This window comes from Pyrgilauda ruficollis, unplaced genomic scaffold (genome assembly GCF_017590135.1).
Source record: "Pyrgilauda ruficollis isolate IOZ18807 unplaced genomic scaffold, ASM1759013v1 scaffold10, whole genome shotgun sequence".
NCBI lineage: Eukaryota > Metazoa > Chordata > Aves > Passeriformes > Passeridae > Pyrgilauda > Pyrgilauda ruficollis.
This window is the reverse complement of record NW_024508101.1, coordinates 5,650,004-5,669,425: the sequence shown is the minus strand read 5'-3', so window position 1 is coordinate 5,669,425 and position 19,422 is coordinate 5,650,004. Positions and strand designations below refer to the sequence as shown.

General features: G+C 47.9%; 1 protein-coding gene across 1 annotated transcript in view; it reads right to left on the bottom strand.

The window, feature by feature from the left end:
* The window catches only part of LRIG1 (leucine rich repeats and immunoglobulin like domains 1), a 92,676-nt gene extending 86,225 nt beyond the window's left edge, over positions 1–6,451 (bottom strand). Inside the window, exon 1 of the mRNA XM_041460577.1 lies at positions 5,953–6,451. Coding sequence (XP_041316511.1) covers positions 5,953–6,119 — 167 coding nt within the window. The 5' untranslated portion in view covers positions 6,120–6,451. The remainder of the gene's footprint in view (positions 1–5,952) is intronic.
* Positions 6,452–19,422: the final 12,971 nt, after the last annotated feature.

Below are 19,422 nucleotides of genomic sequence, written 5' to 3'. Positions count from 1 at the left end.
CACTGTAAGACAAGGGAGTCACACTGGGTGATTAGGTTAGCAGCACAAAATGATTGTGTTAAAAGCTGATGAGCTGAGCTAACTCAATCCAAGGTGTCTGGCAGGGCAGCCAACGAGATCAATTAAAAGCCCTGCAGCCCTAATTGAGAGTTTCTGGGTGCGGCTAACATACCAGTCAGGGCCAATACACAAATCCCGAGCAGAGCTGGCTACTGAGGAATGAGAGCCATCATCCCAATTTGAAGCCACTCAAACGTCAAGACAAAACCTGAGCCCTTCTTGGATGGATCAAAGCACTCAAAGCCAAAGGCAGGCACTGCTTGGGCATGCCCAGGGTGGCACTCAGCAATTCCCAGCTGCCCTGCAGACCGGTGGGAGATGCTGGTATATTCATGAGCCCAGGTGCACGCACAGCCAGAAGGGGATTTCAGGGACAGTTCTTGGGGGATTTGCCTCAACATGAAACCACCTTGAGCCCTTCCAGCAGGCTCTCCTGAAGCTGCAGTCTGGAACCATCCTTCCAGTGCTCTCGTGCTTCCCTGCACCAGGTGAGGCTCGCACACCAAATAAATCCCACTTCCAAGCGCTTCTACATCTGCACAAATCCGCATCAGAGACAGAACCCCAGCAGCAGCTTAAGCAGGGAAGTGAAATCTCACCCATGCTCGAGGAAGCGTTTAAGTACCTGAAGTGCTTTGTTGAAGTGTCTAGGGTCCCAAACGTATTAGTTTACCACTTTTAGGTTCTTGATGCCAACAAGCAAAGGGATAAGACAATCAACCTCACATTTGCTCCTTAAATACCAAGCAGAAAATCCTGCAAAGCTCAGCCACCCCCAAATTTTACATCTAAAAGACTGTAGAGCACTTTGCACAAAGAAAAAAAAAATATTAAGCTGTATCTAACACATAATAGTTGATTTTTCTAGAGAACACTTGATGGTGTGTTCGTTTTTTGGTTTTGGTTTGTTTTTTTTTTTTTCCTACTGCCTACTCAGACGCTGCTTCCCCTGTCCTGGGAATTTTCCCTCTGCAGCTCCTCCTCCCCCAGCTCCCAGACCATCCATTCTCCCCTTTTCAAACTGCACCCATTGTAAATGGCACTGAATATTAACACAGCCCATTGAGCACTTGCTTCTTTTGTATGGGACCCCTGCGTTTCAAATTGCAGTCGCTGCAGAGAGGAAAAGTCTCAAAGTGATTAAGTGCCGTGAAGTTTCTCAAAAGAGAGAGAAATATGCAGAGGAGGTCCTGGAGCTTTTCACTAGAAGCCAGGGGCTTCTGAGAGAGCCAGAATGGCTTCTAAAGTGGGGATATTTTTTTCTTTATTATCAGTCTCATATTTACTTTTAATCCTAGTCCGATGAGGCAATTTTTGCCCCGGCTGTGGCTCAGTGTGGGATGAAGATGAGGAGCTCACACAGCAGATGCAGAGGGCTTGCTGTTAACTGCTGCCCTGCTGTAGGAACTGATAAATAAATACTGCGGCGTGCTGAGGGTGGTCATCGAATCCACTGACACATGTTCGCACAGGAAGGGTGGATTTACTCGCAAGCACATGTATTTATTTGTGCTTAAGCAGCCGGCCCGGAGAGGCACAGCTTTGCGAGGAGGGGCTCTGCTGTTCCCCAGCAGGGCAGGCACTGCCATCCCGCAGGGCGCAGAGCCCTCCTGCAGCCCTGGGGACTGCCCGGAGCAGGGCCACTGCCAAGGACAGCGCTCCGGGAAACACCAGATCCCTGTGTCACTGCAAGCTCCCAGCACTGTCCCACCTGAACAGGAAAACCTCCTTGGAGCACCACCCAGCACGGAGCCGCTGGCCAGTGTTTGGGTTCCCAGTGTTGCCCCAGGAGGAGGGAGAGGGACCGGCCACCTGCAGCAAGGACATCCCTCTGCCAAGCCATCCTTGCAGCCCCCCGGGCACCGCTGAGCTCCACAGCTGCGCGGGGCCAGGAGCCCGGTGTGACCATTACTTAATCTTTGTTCCATTATTTCAGCGGGCCTGGAAGCGGGACATGCAGGAGAGGCACTGCCAGCAGCACTCCCCACTCCCAGCAGGAGAGTCCCCCACACCTCCTCCTCCTCTCCCTCCAGAGCCCCAGAGCAAGTAATGCCCTTCTCCCAAAAAATCCCATAAACCAGCATCAGCAGAGCCCCTTACCAAGCAAGCAAAGAAGCTACCCTAACATGTGAAAGCACAGATACAGGACCTGACACGTGAAAACGCCAGTTCAGCAAGAAATTTACAGGTAATTTTGAGCACAAACATTAAATTTCATTGAAAAAAATCTTTGTGTGTATGCACTTGAGCCCAGAAAGAGACTGCTCCTGACTCCTCGTTCAAATGCACTTCCAGACGCTGAAACCACTGACAGGCACACACAGGGCTTTAAAAAGCATTCAGACACTTTGCCCTGGTCTCTCCAGAGAGCAGCAGCACCGTGCAAAGAGCCAACACGCACGCAGCTGCTGCCTCGGGGCAGCTTATCCATACAGCCAAAGCCTGGAGCCTTGCTGGGAAACAGAGAGCAGCCCTTAGCCCAGCTCTCCTGGGTACTTGGGGATGCTGCCCTTTCCCAGACATGCCAGGCACATGCACACTGACCCAGAGGCAGAAGGGTCCATGCACAGATGGTCAATATCCCCCAAAATATCTCCTACTCATTTGGGTCAAAAATGCACAATACTTCTGTTTAAAATAACTTCTTTTTTTTTGCTGCAGACCATGCTAACAATGAATTAACTATCCAACCATAGCCTCATCGTCCCTAAATCTTCTCACCAAAAGGTGTACCTAAAATACTGTTGCTTCATCACTAAATAGAAAAGGAAAAAACCCTCCATCATACATGATGCCTAAAGAAAATATTTCTTCTGTGTTCCTCAAAAATCAAGATGCATGGAGAGATAGAAGCAGAGGATGCAGGAGATGTGCCACATCACCAACACTGCTGGAGCCCTGGTTTTTTTGGGGCACGAAGCGTTCTGTACTTAAGCTTAGCCCTAAACTTTATGTCACACGTAACACTACTGTAAAAACAAACTTCAGACTTAAACACCACAAGACACGAAGCACCTCCAAAGGGAGGCACTGCAAAGGAGCTCTGTGCACCCTTCCCAGGATGAGGAATCCTTCCCAGGATCAGGAACCCTCCCCAGCTGCAGCTGGGTGCTGGTTCAAGGACGGGATGTGTCATGGCAGTGTTGCAACGTGCCCTGTGCAGCAAGTCAAGAACACTTATATAACTGGTACACAGTGCTGAGCTGCCTGTTGCTTTTAACAAAAAAAAAAACCAACAAAAACAACCCTGAAAAACATCCATGCCACACTATACAAAATGTGAGCGACTGCAGCCCCTCTGCGTATCAGCTATTCCTTCTGAAAGCTTGGGAGAAAAATTACAACTCCGAGCTCTGCTGCCAGCAGAGAAATAACAATAGTTTCGAAAAGCCCCAGTGCTTTTCCTCGGTACTGATAGTCCTGTTGACAAAATACGCGGCGTGATTAAGTCTGTTCCAGAACCCTCCCCGGCTGCCGAGCCGCATTTCCAAGCCGACAAACAAAAGCTTTATCTCCAACACACTGAAAACCGACTCCAAGCACTGCCTCAGCATTGTGGCACTCGTTAGGAATAAAGATAAACTGCTAAGGAGGGGTTGTTCAATAGAGCCTTAATGAAGTTAAAGCACTGCCACCAGAGTCACTGGAAACTGGATTTTATCTCGTCTCCTATTAGCGATCGAACATGCCCGAGCTTATCACCGCGGGGAGCAAACACCTCCGGCGGGAGCCAGCCTGCCCAGCAGGACCGAGGTGAGGGATGCGCAGCTCCAGCATCGCCTGGCTCTCCCCAATTTATGGCTGGAGAACCCGCACCCCTGGGCTGCGCTCCCGCATCAGCCATGGACCACTGCAGACATTCACATTTGCCTTCTTTTTCTTTAAAAGGGCACATTAAAAAAAAATATACAAAATAGAAAAAGAAACAGAGATACTTGCACAGAGGTAACTTTTCGCTAGTGCATGGTGCTTTTATAGAGAGCATTAAACCAGTGAAGAAGTGAGTTATCAACTCTCTGCACAAAAAATGAACATTTACGATCCCACTAAGCCTGAAAAACATGCTTCATCCTTGTGCTTCTAAACTGAAAAAGGTTATTTTAAGTAATTTTTAATGATTAGAAACAGTATTACTCTAAAAACAAAAGTACTTGCAATAGTTTCAATGTCTTCTTGTTACACTAGCTATGGAGAGGAAAAAAGCCTTAATGTTGCATTTTCAAATACAGTAGGCATCATTTAACCAACTCTTGGTTAGTTTGTAATATACAAAGTTACAAACTGTATTCTACATGTCTAAAAGATCAACAACCCACGGGTCCACAGCAGAAGATTTATACGTGCTTACTTCACCAATAAAATTTGAACTAAACACAAGACACTCCAAAACCTGCTCCATTTGAAAAAGACACTCCTGGGTATTAGCACTCCGGAAAAAAACACATTACAATAAATTTGTTCTGTCTGGGTTATTAACGCGCTTCCCTGCCCAAACAAAGATACACTGTCCTATTTTAAGAGGCGCACGGGAATGCTGGAATTATTAAAAGCTTGCTCTGAAAGGTGAGGGAAAGATCCTTCAGAGCAACAGGTGAATGGGATGAGTCAGGGCTTTAATGCAGAGGCCACACGTTCCTCTCAATGAGACACGATAATTTAATGTAAAACAAGGCATTTCTGCAGCTAAAAGTGAATACCACCAGGAGAACCCGACAAACCTCTAATAATTCTTTTCAATAAGGAGCTGGATGATCTCCAGCAACACTTCAGTGACCGTCCTCTCTCCTGGCCGGGCCGAGGAGTATCTATTACAACCAGGGGTTTCAGAGATTCGATAATTTATGAATCTGTTCAAACAGCAGAAAGGCCCCGCAACAGAAGCGCTGTTTCCCTCTCCTTTTCTGGATACTGATTTTCCGAAGTTAACTAACAGTTCTGGGCACTTATTTTTACAAGTTTGTGAGCACACACAGATACGCTCAGTCCTCCTGGACTGTTAAATCACTCGAACTGTCAAATGCACACTTTTCCCCCCGAATCTCCTGAGCATCAAGTGTCTGATGTTTTATTTCGGCTTCCACGGCCACACAACGGGAGCGGACCCGGGAAATGGCAGAGACACCGTCCTGCGCTTGGACACGAACCTGAGCACTTTAAAACACCCTTCCAGGGATAAAAAAAAAACATCCCACGGGGCTGCAGGAACCACCAGGTGCGGGGTTTTGAGCTCAGCTGCCACCCAGGACATGCGATACACCGCAGCTTAATGCCTGCGCTACACAGCGAGCGCCGCGGGAGCGCAGCCAGCCGCGCCGCCTCGGCTGGAAAACACCTGGATTTTACCGAAACTCCCCAGAAGCCCTCGACTGCCTTTCTCTCCCTGAATTTCACAGCCTAAAAAGCCGGCAGCATTAAAAGCCAGCAGAGCGGGCGCGGCGCTGGGGTCCGGATTCGAGCGCGCCCCGCTCCGCAGCCCCGGCGCGGACGGACGGACAGATGGATGGACGGACGATGCCCTAATAAGGATTCGGAAGCCGAAGCTGGCCGTTATCTCCAGCAGATGCCATGGCTAAGAGACCAAACCCGCTCCCGGGACACCCGGAGGCCAGCCCCGCAAGGGACCGAGGAGCCCCGAGCCGCAGCTTGTCACCGGGGAGCAGCATCGCTCCCGCCGCCTCCATCCCCCCATCGGTGCGTGCCACAGGGGACACCGCATCACGGCACGAGTTCCGCACCGCGCAGCGCCTGCTTCACTTCAATAAACAACCCGGAGTTTCGCGGGGATTTTTATTTAAAGTTCTCCTTGACAACAAGCCAAACCGCGGCGCTTTGGCTGCCCGCACCCCCGCGCCTCGCCCCCGGCCCGTTCCCGCGGGTCCCCCCGGTACTCACACGTGCCGCGGCCAGCGGGGCAGGTCCCGGGGCAGGGCGGGCAGTGCCAGCCCGCCGCAGCTCAGCGTGTCCCCGCCGCAGGCGCAGCCCGCGGGGCAGCCGGCGGCGGCCGAGCGCAGCAGCCCCAGCAGCAGCAGCGCCGCCGCCGCCCGTGACGGCAGCGCCATTTTGTATCCGGCACCGGGGAACGTCCGCGGCGGGAGGAGGCGGCAGGAGCGCTCACGCCGCGGGCGCTCAGCGCCGCTCCGCCGCCCGCAGCATCGCCTCGGCCGCCGGCCCGGCGCGGCGCTACGGCACCGGCATCCACCGGGCAAAGCCGGGCGGGTCGAGTCCGCGTCCCCGCCGCAGGAAGCGCCTCCTACTGCTGCTCCTCCTGCCGCTCTGCGCCGCACGGCTCGGGCTCGGCGGGCGCCGGCCGGTCCCGGTGCGCTCCCGCGGGGTCGGAGCCGCCGCCGCTGCCGCCCGGCCCGAGCGCCGCTCGCCGCGGACCCACGTTGGCGACACCGCAACATGTAGCCGCGCCGCCCCCCGCGCGCCCGCCCATTGGCTGCCGGGCGGCCCCCTCCGCGCCGCCATTGGCCGGGAGCCCCCCCCGCCGCGGCGCCGCGCCGCTCCATTGGTGGCTGCGGCCCGTCAATCACGGGCGCAGGGGTCCGCCCCCGTTTCCCACTCCAGGTGTGAACGCGGGCGCCGCCGCCCCCCCGCGCTGCCCCTCTTAAAGGGGCCGCGCCCGCCGCTCGTCCCCGCGCTCCCAAGCCCTGCCTCCCCTAAATCCCAACAGCTGCGGGAACACCAGGGCCTGGGGGAGTCCCTGCATCCCGGGCTGTCCTTCTCCGGACGCCACGGAGTGGCCGTGGGGCTGGCTGCACGGGGCCGGTGGAGGGGGCAGCCAGCCCGGAGCAGGTCCCAGCCCGGCTCACGGGAGCACCGCGGGCACGGCTCGTTCTGGAGCATCCGTGCGCCCGGGGACCGCTCCGAGAGGCTGCTCCGAGCTCACCGGACGGCACCCGAGCCGCTCGGGTCGAGTTTGGATGCGGCCCAGCACAGCAGCTAGGGAAGGAAGCTCTTGGAGTGCTCAGCGCACCCACGGAGGGCGGGAGTGTGATTTAACCCCTTACGGCAGGAGTTACGTGGGTGTGGATGTTCGAGGGTCCCAGGATGAGGGAAGAGATGAGAATCTTGACTCCATGTTTCAGAAGGCTGATTATTATATTATATTGTATTATATACAGTATATATAATATATACTATATATAATATAGTATATTATGTATAATATATTTATTATATACATTATATTCTATTATATACTCTCTATAATATATTATATACTATATAATATATTATATTGTACATTATATAGTATAGAATATATACTATATTATATATAATATAGTATATCTATTATATATATATTATAGCTATACTAAAACTATCCTAAAAAGAATAGAGCAAAAGGACATATCAGAAAGCTAGAAAGAAAAGGGATGGAATGATGATAAAATCTTGTGACTGGTCACAGCTTCAACACAGGTGGCTGTCATTGGTCATCAAGTAAAAATAATTTCACGTGCTGAATAAATAATTCTCCAAATCACATTTCAAAGGAACAAAACATGGAGAAGCTGAAGCTTCTCAGCTTCTCACAAGAAAAAATCCTAGCAAAAGGATTTTTCATAAAATATGTCTGTGACATATGGGGAGAAAAGGAATATTTTAGAGAAAAACACACATCACAGGTGAATCCTGCTTCTACTACCTTTAATTAAATTTGCAACCTTCTGTTGCAGGTTCCTCCTGCGTGCAGGGACAGAGCAGGATTTCCTGCCCGTAACAGAACGGGGCATTGCACTGCAGGCTGCTCCAGTCATGCTGCTCACCATATAGATCTCTTCCCAAAAAACCAGGCTGCACAAGGGCAATGGCATTTCAGGCTGTTCAGAGCGGGATCAAGGCTGGATTGGTGTCGCCCAGAGGGTAGGTTCAGCTGAGCAAAATAAACAGGTATGATGGTGAATTTGCTGCTAAGCCCAACCAAATAAACTCCATTTGGCCCACAGGTTGTCAAAGTCCCCTATCAAAGCCTCTTCCCCACACAGGACATGGAGTTTTGGCAGCTCCATGAGTAGGATGAGGAGGATGAAGGCACATCTGTTCTCCACATGCATCAGTAAGAACCAGCAGCAAGAAAAGGCAGCACACTGGAGCATTATCAGCAACTGACAGAAGAGGAAGGCAGGTGACAAGCCAGCTTTTAGAGAGCTGAGCAATTTGGCTTTTGAGTGCCTGGGTTTCAGCATTCCTGCCCGTAGTCCCTGGGCAAAAATCTTGCAAGGTCTTTCTGGACCATCAGCATCAGTGATCACGGTGATGAAATGCTGCCTTGAGGGAAGGTGTGAGAGGGGACATATTTTTGGGAAGCTGTCACTCTGGGTGAGGACATTCTCACCCCCTGCCTATTCTCCTTTTCTTTCAGATTTCTTACAAATTGGTCAATGGAGCCATGAATTTTATTTGACACAATGCACAGGGACTTTTTAGCTTCTCAGCCAGCTGCCTGACACAGACAGCAGTCAAGTCTTCTGCTGGACCCAAAAGCACTTTTATGGAGAGGATTTCTCCTGCTCACTAGGGATGGTATCATAGGAATAAAGAGACCCTTTGCTTCTTTTAAAGTGTTTTCAGATTTGACAACCAGGCTTTTCAATTAATTTCATTCATGTCAGTATTTTTCAATATTAGGGCAAAGGGGTAAGTATGGGGTTTCTCATGGAGAGGGAGAGATCCAAAAAGCTTTAGATAACCTTAATAAAACAGAAAGCTAGAAGCAACTCTGCTGGAACCTGGGTCCAACCACCTCAGATGTGCACAAGATATCCTTGCACAGAGAGTAAGGGCAGCTGGAAGGAAATGAGGCTCTTCTCAGTTGTGCTCTCCCTCATCCCCAAGTCAATGCCTGTGCTGGAGTCTGTGTGCAGCATGGAGGATGTTTCTTCCTCAAACCTCATTAAATCTAATTAAATAGCTTATAAAAGTATTTATGAAAACAAATTTTAAAAGGGCAGAGGCATGCCAACACGGAAGATACTTCTAATTCTGCCGGTGTCTTTTTGTGGATTTGGAGTTGGTTCAGAAGTGCACACTTGGAAGGTAATTGCTGACAGCATGCAGAATCCATCAAGCTATAATTAACACTCTACTATTATTCTAATTGCCTCACTCAAGCTTCTGTGTTTTTTAATTGTAGAGCAATTTGCCAATAGAGAATTTAATTGCAATACATATTTTATACATTTTGGGACAAAGTACCATTATTTCCACTTCAGCAAAAACGTTCCTCAGTTTTTAATAGCTTGCTTTATTCCTTCCTGGGATTTTTCAGGTTTGTTTTTTTTTTTTTTTTACCTTATACAGGAATTTGATTGCAACCGCTTGTGAAATTAGCAATGATATAATATCCAGGAGTGCCTGGAGGCTTCAGTTTGGATCATGACTCTATTAAGCTAGGAACTGTACATACATGTATCAGACACAGCCCTGAGGAGCTTGAAATCTAAACAGAGAAGACAAACTGAGGTGAGAACAGAAGTATTATCCTGCTCTACAGCTGGGGAAGCAGCCCCAGATGATTCACCTTGGGTGACCCCTCGCTCCTGGGGCACAGCCAGGAACTCACACGAGCCCCGGGCACCCTTCACCTTCAACATGAGCTGAGTTTCTGCCTCCTGGTTCCTGCAAAACCATCTCCCTCTGGTTTGATTTGCAAGCTAGACCTTCCAATTAACTTCCAACCACCCAGGATCTGCCTTTCACAGATGTCTTGGCTTTCAGAGCAAGACCCAGCACTGAGGAGGAGCCCTGGTGATCTGCAGAGTCCCCAGAGGCGTCACACTGCATGGACAGCAATGGCAATGCTGGCAGGCTTTGGGAAGGATGCATTTGACTTCTCCTGGGGCAGGCTGAAGGTTTGGAGGCAGCAAAATAGAAAAGGATGGACCTTTGCTCTTTTTGGCCACCTTTGCATCTGACATTTTTCATTCACTTCGATTTGCAGGGCTACAGATCCTTCTGTAACAACATTTGTCTTCTTCTAATAACTTTCATGATGGCTTTACACCCAACACCAGTGGTGTTTGAGGTTTGCAAAATCACTGCTGCCATGGCTACAATCCCTTGTATTGTCAGCATGGGTGCACTGAGGTGCCAATCACGATCCAAATGCTTAAAAAAGTTTTCAGCAGGTGTGACAGAGTCACAGTCATTATTCAGCACAGCAACAGTCACATTAATACATCTCTAGCAGTGGCCTTTGGTATTAGATGCTCGTGATTTGGCTCCTGCCATCCCAGTTGCAAGAGATGGCTTCTCTGGTGTAACCAGATCAACCACAGCACCAGCATTCCAGAGGTTTATTATTTGTTCTGGTTACACCAGACCTGCAAGGACAATTTTATGGCTTGTTGCCACCCAGAGCTGGTGTCTTGTCTCTCTTGGATGCCAGCCCCCCTCCTCAGAGCTTGTTTTGTTGGTACAACCTGCAAGATGCATGACGTGATCCACAAGTGCCTGGGAGCAATGACTGCTGATAACATCACTTCTCTCTGCTGAAGTGGGGGGAGCCAATTCAGCCTAGCAGGAGGCAGAATATGACAGTGAGAATTAAAGGAAGAGATGATCAAGTCAAGCTTCAGTACAGGGTCACTAACAGTGCTGACATGAAAGTTTACCTTGGCCTCAAACTCTGAAATTTACCTTGCAATGACACAGAAACCTTTTCTTCCCTTGAAATTAGAGGCTGGTGCTTGAACTCTGGTCCTCCAGGAACATAAGGTCTTTGATCAAGACCAGATCATGCTTCCTTAATGTGAAAGTTCACTCGAGTAGCTGCTGTCATTTCATTTTTCACAGGCAATGAGTTAAATTGCTTTCTCAGCCCAGGACTGACACAGGCAGTTAGTAAAAAATGGTGCAAATAAGTAGATCCAATTAACTACATCCAAGTTCTGTCACAACTTTGCCACCTCAGATTCTTTTTTATCCCATACTGAAGGGCTTCTCATAAACCTGTTGTATAAATGTGTGTGTATTTATCTCATCTTTCTAAAAGCAGGCTATCAAAATAGCACAACAGCAGCTTCTTGTCAAGAAAGAAGGGAGAGAGAAAGAGACAGCACTAGAATATTACCTGTTGTTTGGATGGGCAAAATACATGATAGAAGTGAGGGTTTGAATGTAAACCTGTAGTACTCAAACCTGGAGATTACACTCAATTGCTTTAAAGATTTATTTTTTTTTTGTCCAGTAGACAAGGCAATGGACTGAGTCCAAGTGCAGGAAGAAAGCTGGTAGGCCTGAAGTCTGAACTCTGTCTGCTTGGATCACACATTTCAGCACATTGCACTAATCATGCTTGAACTCCAAAACCCAGAGATTTCCCCAAGCCCAGGGAAAGGTTTGGCCCCATGTGTGAGCTGGCAGGTTTTGGGCTTTGCTCTTCAGATCTGGACTTGGACTCAGATCTGTGCCAAGCCTCCAACAGCAAGAGCAGAGCTGTTCCCAGCTGTGACAAGTGCTAGCAGTGTTTATGCTGTGAGGAGCTCAATGAGCTGGCATAATAACCATAATTACATTGTGCAACTTCTGCTCCTTGCTCTCACCTGTAGGCTGAGAGGGAAGCATGAAGTTCTTGCAGCCCCAGAGGAATGTGTTAGATGAAAAGATGCAAGTGGAACAAGGAAGACTGGAATCCTGCTGCAGATAAAATTGGAGTCACCTGCCTCTGCTCAGAGAATAACAGAAAAAAAAAATTATAAATATTGGAGGAGGAGTTTAATCCCTTTCAGATAGGGATGTTTTAAAACAAGACTATTTTTTCACTCTGGACAAGTCTCTAGAAAGGCTAGGGACTCCTTGTGCAGCTGAAAAACAGCAGGTGCTTTATTTTACTGTAAGTTCTTGCCTCTGTGTAAGTGGGAAAATGAGCCACGAGCTTGCTTAATGAAAGTAGTGGGCTCCAGAGTGTTTCCAGAGCAAAGTTTGTATTTCCTTACTGATGGCTGTTGTCTTGACTTCCAGTGACTTTCAGGGCAAAAAAAAAGGTAACTCACCCTGCCCTCTCTTGTGGGCTCAGATAAGGAAAAACCCACATGGAGTAAATGTAGGGTGCCTGCTTAAAAAAACTGCCAAGCTGAGTATTTATATTAATAACTAAAAAAACATTTAAATATATAATTAATAAACTTATTTATTTACTAGCTCAGTGTCCAGTCTTTATTGTGCAGATGAAGGGCACCATCAGCAGGGGTGGTCTCTGCCTGGCAGGGTTTTCAAGGCAAGCTTAGCTGAGGGTTGCACAAGTTGGGGCTGTTCTCAGAGGTCCAGATCCCATACAACAATCAAAGGAAAATGATTGCAGAATGTCCACAGCAGCCAGGCTCTGGAAGCATCTGGCAAGCAAGCACTGCCTTCACAGGTCAGAGCTAGTTTTTCCCAACTTGTGTCCTTGATCTTTATCCATACTGGAAGTGGGGCAAGATACCTTGTGACAACTTTTATTGGGACTCAATTACTGCCTCTGTGATTACTATGGGCTGTTACTACCAGACTGCCTCTTGTTGCTTCATCTGGCTGGAAGATATTAAGATTTGTCCACTGCTTCATCATACTTTGATCCCTTGTTTAGGAAAGAAATCTGTTTCCTTGCTTGAGTGCCTCATTCTTGGCTGAGGATTGAACTGCAGGCTGATATTTCTGTTTGGCCCTTGAAGCCAACTATTAACCACACTTCTCATCCTGCTGGTACCACCCAGGAGTGCATCAATACTGCAATAGAAATGGCACAGCATCATTATGTGAAGAACAAAATATGTGGCAGGGCCCTGCTGTGGCTTAGAGGCTCTGAGAAGAATCTTTCAAAATATCTTAGACATCTGCCATGTGTAAAATCTCATGATTGTTCTTCAAATTCTTCTGTGGATACATCAGCCTCTCCTCCACTCCTCTCTTGGTCTCCCTGTGCCAACACATGTGTTCTTACCAGCAGCGTGTGACACAAGGCTTGTTTTCCTCCACAGTTATTCTGTTTGTTCAGTACCTGAGGTATTATCCTCTGATTTGGGACACCCTAAATCACTCCCACAGTGCAGCAGTTGGGATGCCATGAAGGATTATGACTTCATGTGGGAATAAGGAAGAGCAGATGAAGGCTTAGTAGACACAGATCCCAGTTTATGCCAATACCATAACTAATTAGAAACAGGGGAAGCAAGTAGATGGAAAATGCCTCAAACTTCTCTCAGAGTCTGCCATGGCACATGAATGAGTCTCTGGCAATGCCACAGCATCACTGCAGTAGCTGGACAGCTTTGTGCACAGCTCCAGTGATGGATGTCTGGAATGTGTGCATAAGCTCCGTGTGTGACACGCATTTCTCAGCACACGCCTTCTTCTCCCACAAGATGTGAGTGACCACAGGAAGTTCCAGGGATGCAGAACAACTGTTTCCATTGTATCCCAGGAGGATTGCATTCCTTTGGCCTTAAAGATGTTGCTTCCATCAGCTCTGCAGAGAGGCACACTGTGATGAAGAGCTCCCACAGAAATAAGAGATTGATTCCCCTACCAGCCTGTGATCTGAGGAAGCACTGTGTGAAGAGGCACAAGTTGCCTTATGCTCCCTGCCACCCAAATGTACAGAAAAAAAAAAACCCCTCAAAACTGAAACACTCCAGCATGATGTGATTTGTCTTTTGGGTCAGAAGAAACTACATAGAACTTTTAGCCTCACACCTCTGCTGTTCCAGAGAGGAGATAAATTTAGCTAGGATTTGTTTTGTTCTTTAGCTTTTATGTTTTTCTTCAAGAGGCCTACATTACTCCCATCCCACCTGGCCAAAACCTCTCCATTCTGGTTGCCCTGGACAATATTTTCTTTTGGATGATCCAAAATCAGACCCCTTTAAGGTAAGGGCAGACCAACCAACCCCCTCTGCTCCTCACAGAGCCATGGCAGCACCATCTGCTCCAGGGGCACCGAGAGGGAGCTCCCTGAGCACAGCTTAGGGGACAAGAAACGGCCAACAGAACCCCCAAGCCAGAAGATGAAAGAAGAAAACAAAAAATGCCAGTCTTACCTTCCACTTACCCCCTTGTGATGAAGTTTTTGCAGTCACTGACTCCAGCTGGCAACAAAGCAGTATAGCCATGTGCCTGTGCACAGGTTTGCTGAGAGGGAGAAGGGGAGCTGAACTCCTTCCCTCCTGCTACATCACCACCACCTGATGCTGCACAGGCCCTTAGCTACACAAACCATCCCTCTTAACCAGGGCTGTCTGCAGCAGAGGTGATCTGTGCTCTCTCCAACATTTATGGGGTGCAGGGTGTCTTTGCTTGGGTTCCTGGATGGGCTACACCTGTGGGGAGAAAACCAGCTGTGAGTTATTAACTTCCCAGGCACCACCTGCACTGTCCCAAGCCTTTATCCTTCCAGGGAGCCCTGAGGGTGAAGTGGCAAGTGCCTTTTATTTTCCATTAAGATCTTGCTGGCTATTTTGCTAGAAATACCAGAGCTATACTTCTGGTGACTTCTTGTTTTTAGCCCTAGGACTTGTCCTTTTTTTGGGAGAATGGAATGCATCTGGGGTGTGCTGGATTTTGAGTGCATGGTGAAGCCTTATGATTCTTGGAATATCTGTCATGGTCCCAAGCTGCAATGCAAGGGGTAAGTAAAAGTGATTTGCTTCTCTTGTTAAATGCTATTTTATCAAGTGCTATCTTGTTTTGGGCTGCTTACCTCCAGTTTGACTAATTATTGCTGAATGGCATTGTTTGAGCTGGTGCCTCTGTGTGAGGTGTTTCCTTGGGACTTCAGGTGCCTTCTGTGTTCCCATACAGGGCCCCCACTTGGATGTGGTCAGGAGGGGTTGCTGGTTCTACAATGGGACCATTTGCAGATTGCTTCCATCAGGACTGATGGTTTTCTTTGGCTGAGAGTTTTGAGGCTTGGGCAGTAGTTGTCCCAAATGTCTTCCTCTGGCAGAATGAAGGCACAGAGGAGGTGTGAGAGAGTGTGTGTGTGTGTTTGTGTGTGTGTGTGTGTGTGTGTGTACCACGGTGCTTCCCAAATGTCTTCCTCTGGCAGAGTGAAGGCACAGAGGAGGTGTGAGAGAGCGTGTGTGTGTGTGTTTGTGTGTGTGTGTGTGTACCACGGTGCTCGTAGGCAGTGCCAAGCGTCACCTGGCTCATCTCTGAGATACCCACATTGTGTAGGCTGGGACAGCTTCCTTACACACGGCAGCCTCCAGGTGACTGGGTCCTCCCACAGATCACCCATAAATTGATAAAAGTTGGCTCTGTACTAACACGAGGCAGCAGGGTGGAAAAGCCATGGATCACAGCAAGGGTCGGTGGCGCTGAGCCGCACCTGCGAGGCTGCAGCCTCGGGAAGCAGCGTTTGGGCAATCTGCAGGGCTCTGACTGAGGGCCTGGCAGCTTTTCCCATTACATCACCACTGGGGCCAGCACAAAGGCTATCTGGGTTGCTCAAGGAAGTGTGTTGTGGAAAACAATTCTACTTTGATGACTGATCCAGGCATTTATTTAGGCAAAGCTGAAGCAGTTGCATTGGCTCATTTGATCTGTGCTGTTAATGGGAGACAACTCAGTGCATGCTTTTGTTATGCTTGCTCTTGCTTGCAGAAGTTCTTGAGATTTTTTTTTTTTTATGAACAAAACTATCTATCCCTTCACATGGCAATCATGCCAGTGTCACAACCTTAATTATCACTCAGATTTTCCAGATGGGATTTTTTTCCAAAATCTGGCTCAGAAGAATTTGCCCAGGTTTAAGGAAGTCACTGAACACGATGCTGAAAACCTAGAAAAGCATCTGTTTGTTACAAGAAAATAAAAGACAGGATGCAGCATGTGCAGGCATGGGGTGAAAATAAAACAGTTACTTGATTTCTAGTTGCATGCTTTGCTTTTACAGCAGGAATGTGTCAGTAGCCCCCTGTGTCCTTTTTGCAGCATGCTGGTTCCCTGAGAGAGAAGGAAATCTGTTACAGGAATCACACTGATCTCTGGGGCTGGAGCACCTTGCAAAATACTTACTTTTCTTTTTCAACATTCTTTCTCTGTTAACATTTCTCATATGTTAGTGGCTGTTTTTAAAGGTTTGATAAATGGTTTGAATGAAAGACTTGCAGAAATAGCCAAGTGACCCCTTTGAAATTTTGTTTACTCTCTATCTAGATATTAATTAAGTAAAATAAACTGACTTTTAAAAAAAATCCCCAAAAACACTAATGGAGCTTTTAACAATGTAATATACAAAAATAAAAGGTGAAACTTGGTGGGAGAAGCTGACAAATGGATGTTTTGCTTTTCTCAGGTTTATATCATATGCTGAAACATGGTGTTACTGCAGGATTTTTCTGTCATAGGCGTTTTATCCTGTTTTAAATCTCTTTTAAGGGTTAATGTTTCTCACCCTCAAAGCTGTGGGAGAGGAAAGGGTTTTCAGCTCCTTATTTTAGAGAAATTCTCAAAATTCTCCTCATTTTAGAGAAAGGCCACTGTAAATAACAAGGCATTACTGGTTGAAATTGCAAGAACCCACAATGAGGAGAAATCTCCTCCACCCTTCATTAAGGTAAAGTCGCAGGAAATAAATCTTTCCTCCCAACCTGGTCCTTCGAAAGTCTCAGCAAGGTTTGTCCATAACTGTTTCTTGCATAAAAGGCAGTTCTGATCCAGCTCTGCACTCACAGCACCTCTCACTACTCCAGCCCTGCCAGGGCAGCTCCAACAGGAATGGGCTTCCTTCCTTTTCTTTCTGCAGCAGCCCAAGCAAGCAGTGGGCACTGAAGGCTTGCAGAGTTTCCAAAAACCAGGAGGGCAACCCATGGCACAGATCCAGCCAGGAGCATCTTCTAAATGCCTCTCCTAAAGCCCTGCACACCCTGATGGGGAGGATGATAAAAGGGGGGTCAGGACAGCTGGAAGTCACGTCTTTGGGATAATGGAGTGTGCAGATTTGCATTGTGGTGTATTTGATCCACACTAAGTGGATCAGCTGGTGTCAGCTCATAAGGGTGCTGACAGAGCCCATGCTGAGAGTCCCCTCCACAATGTCCCTCATCTTTCCCATCCTCTGCCTTCTCTGCTAGATCATTTCTCTGCTTTATGGGCTCCAGCAATGGCACATCACCATCTCTCCCTAGTCCTTGCAATTAATTTTCCACAAACGTTACAGGGTGTGTCTATTTTATTTATTTATTTATTTGTTCAGAAGGGGTTTTTACCTAGCTTTACCACGACCTCAAAAGCCTGCTGCAGTGTGAGGCTGGAGGAAGGCAGCGCTGTGTGCGTGCCTGGTATGGCCTGCATGCACCAGACCCTGCAGCTACTCATTCCTTCTCATGCAGGCAGCTGAGAGCGTGACAATAGCACTTGGATATCATCCCATTTCCTCCCCCTTAAACCTGAGTCTTGTCTTCCAGGTGTTACAGACGTTTTTGAAGTCAAAACACTTGCCAACTCCAATTAAACTTGTGGTTTGCAGACAAATTGGGAGCTGGCCGGAGAGGAAGCTGGCAGGAGAACAGCTTTGTACGGGGTTCCAGGACAGCTGAGTTTCCAAAAATTTTGTAGAAATAGTCATCAGGGCAGAGATGAGACCATAGTGATCTGCCTCTGGTGAGAAAGGTACAAATGCAGAGCTGCATAGTCTGCAGTGAAGGACTCAAGGGTTGGGACCTGCTGTGGTTGGGTAGGGGGAGCTCCTGTTAGAGGTTCAAAATTGGAGAATTCAGATTTCATTCATCCAGCTCGTGGTCCCAAAGCCCAGGCTCAGTGCCACCTCTCTGGCTGTCCTGCTGGGGCACCAGGGGCTGGAAGGAGATTCTGCATGGGCATGGTCTGCTGATGGTTTTTTACAATGAGGGTGGCAAAACACTACCACAGGTTGCACAGCAAGGTGGTGGATACACCATCCTTGGAAACATCCAAGGTCAGGTTGGACAGGGCTCTGAGCAACCAGATCTGGTTGGAGATATCCTTGCTTGTTGCAGGAGGGTTGGACTAGATGATCCCTTCTAACCCAAACTGTGTTATGATATTTTTTTTTTTTTTTTTTTGGTGTGTGAGGGGGTGGTAATCTCTACATTTTCCATCCTTCCCTTTCTATTTTAGCTGCTACAACCTCCAGTCCTTCCTTCTCCCTTATTCAGTCCCACATTCCCCACTTATTCCCTGCAAGACCTGCTCAGAAAAGGGCTGATTTACTCTCACCTCTTTGCAAATGATTTCTGGACATCTGAGGTCTCCTTTTATGCAATGTTAATCAAGTTAAGAGGTAGCTTGGGTCCATTTGTAATGCATTTCTTTAAAATGGAGTGGGAAAGAATTTTCCCAAACTGGGAGTATTTCAGACAGCCTTTGAACAGTGTTTTTCAGATTGCATAGTGACCATGTTCAAACACTTGGGTTTTGTTTGGGGACAAGGGAGAAGTTATTCTGATCCTTTTCCTACTTGCAATGTAGGGAACAGACACATTTTAAACAGCAACATAAAAAAGACCTTCAATTTTGGCACTCACTTGAAATGAGACACTTCACCTGGATTTAAGAAACGGATCAAAATGGCCTCAAAATTAAACATTTCCTGCAAAAATGTTCATTGTGATTTTTTTTTTTTCCGTGGGAAAATATTATATAGTGAGGAAACTGCTCGTTAGTTCTAGCATTTGATACTATTGGAGAAGTCTTTTATAGTTGTTAAAAAAAAATCGCTTTCTTTTTTTTTTTCGTTCACTCTGCCAGCCAAAGTGGAACCTGAGACTGAAGTCAGACACAAAACCAGGAGGAAGCAGTCTGTTAGACTAGGGGTGAGTTTTGCATCTCACTGTCCTGGCTTTAGTGATTTTTCCAACCTGGCTGGCAGCACTGCAGAAGCACCCACAGAAAACGAGTCCCTGGTGTTGCAGTGTTCCTCCCCAGGATCCTGGTGCAGCTCTGGAGGATTTCCAGCCCTCTTGCTGCAGTTTCTTGCTGTTCTCTGCCTGCAGGCACCACAACCAGCTCCCCAAGTGTGTGTGTGCCTTGCCTTGTGCCATTCCCTGTGGGATTGTGCTTGCTGCACCCTGTCTGCCAGGCACAACTCTCATTTACTGCCCCTGCCAGACCTGAAAAACGCCAAGCTGTGCCTCTGAAAGCCTCAGAGTGAGCTGGGCTGTGGCAGAAGAGGAGTGTTTGATTGCCATGGTGAACATGAGGATGAAGAGGATTGGGGAATAGTGTCAAATGACCCTTTAAAAGATACTTTCTACTGCAAATGTAGGATTTTCTATGTTCCTTGTAGGAAGTGTTTCTGGTCCAGGCACCACTGGGGAATTTCAGAGGTCAGAACTGGGAGGTGTGGGGCTCTGATGGCTGGAAACAAACCCACATCCACAGTTCTTCCCACCAGCA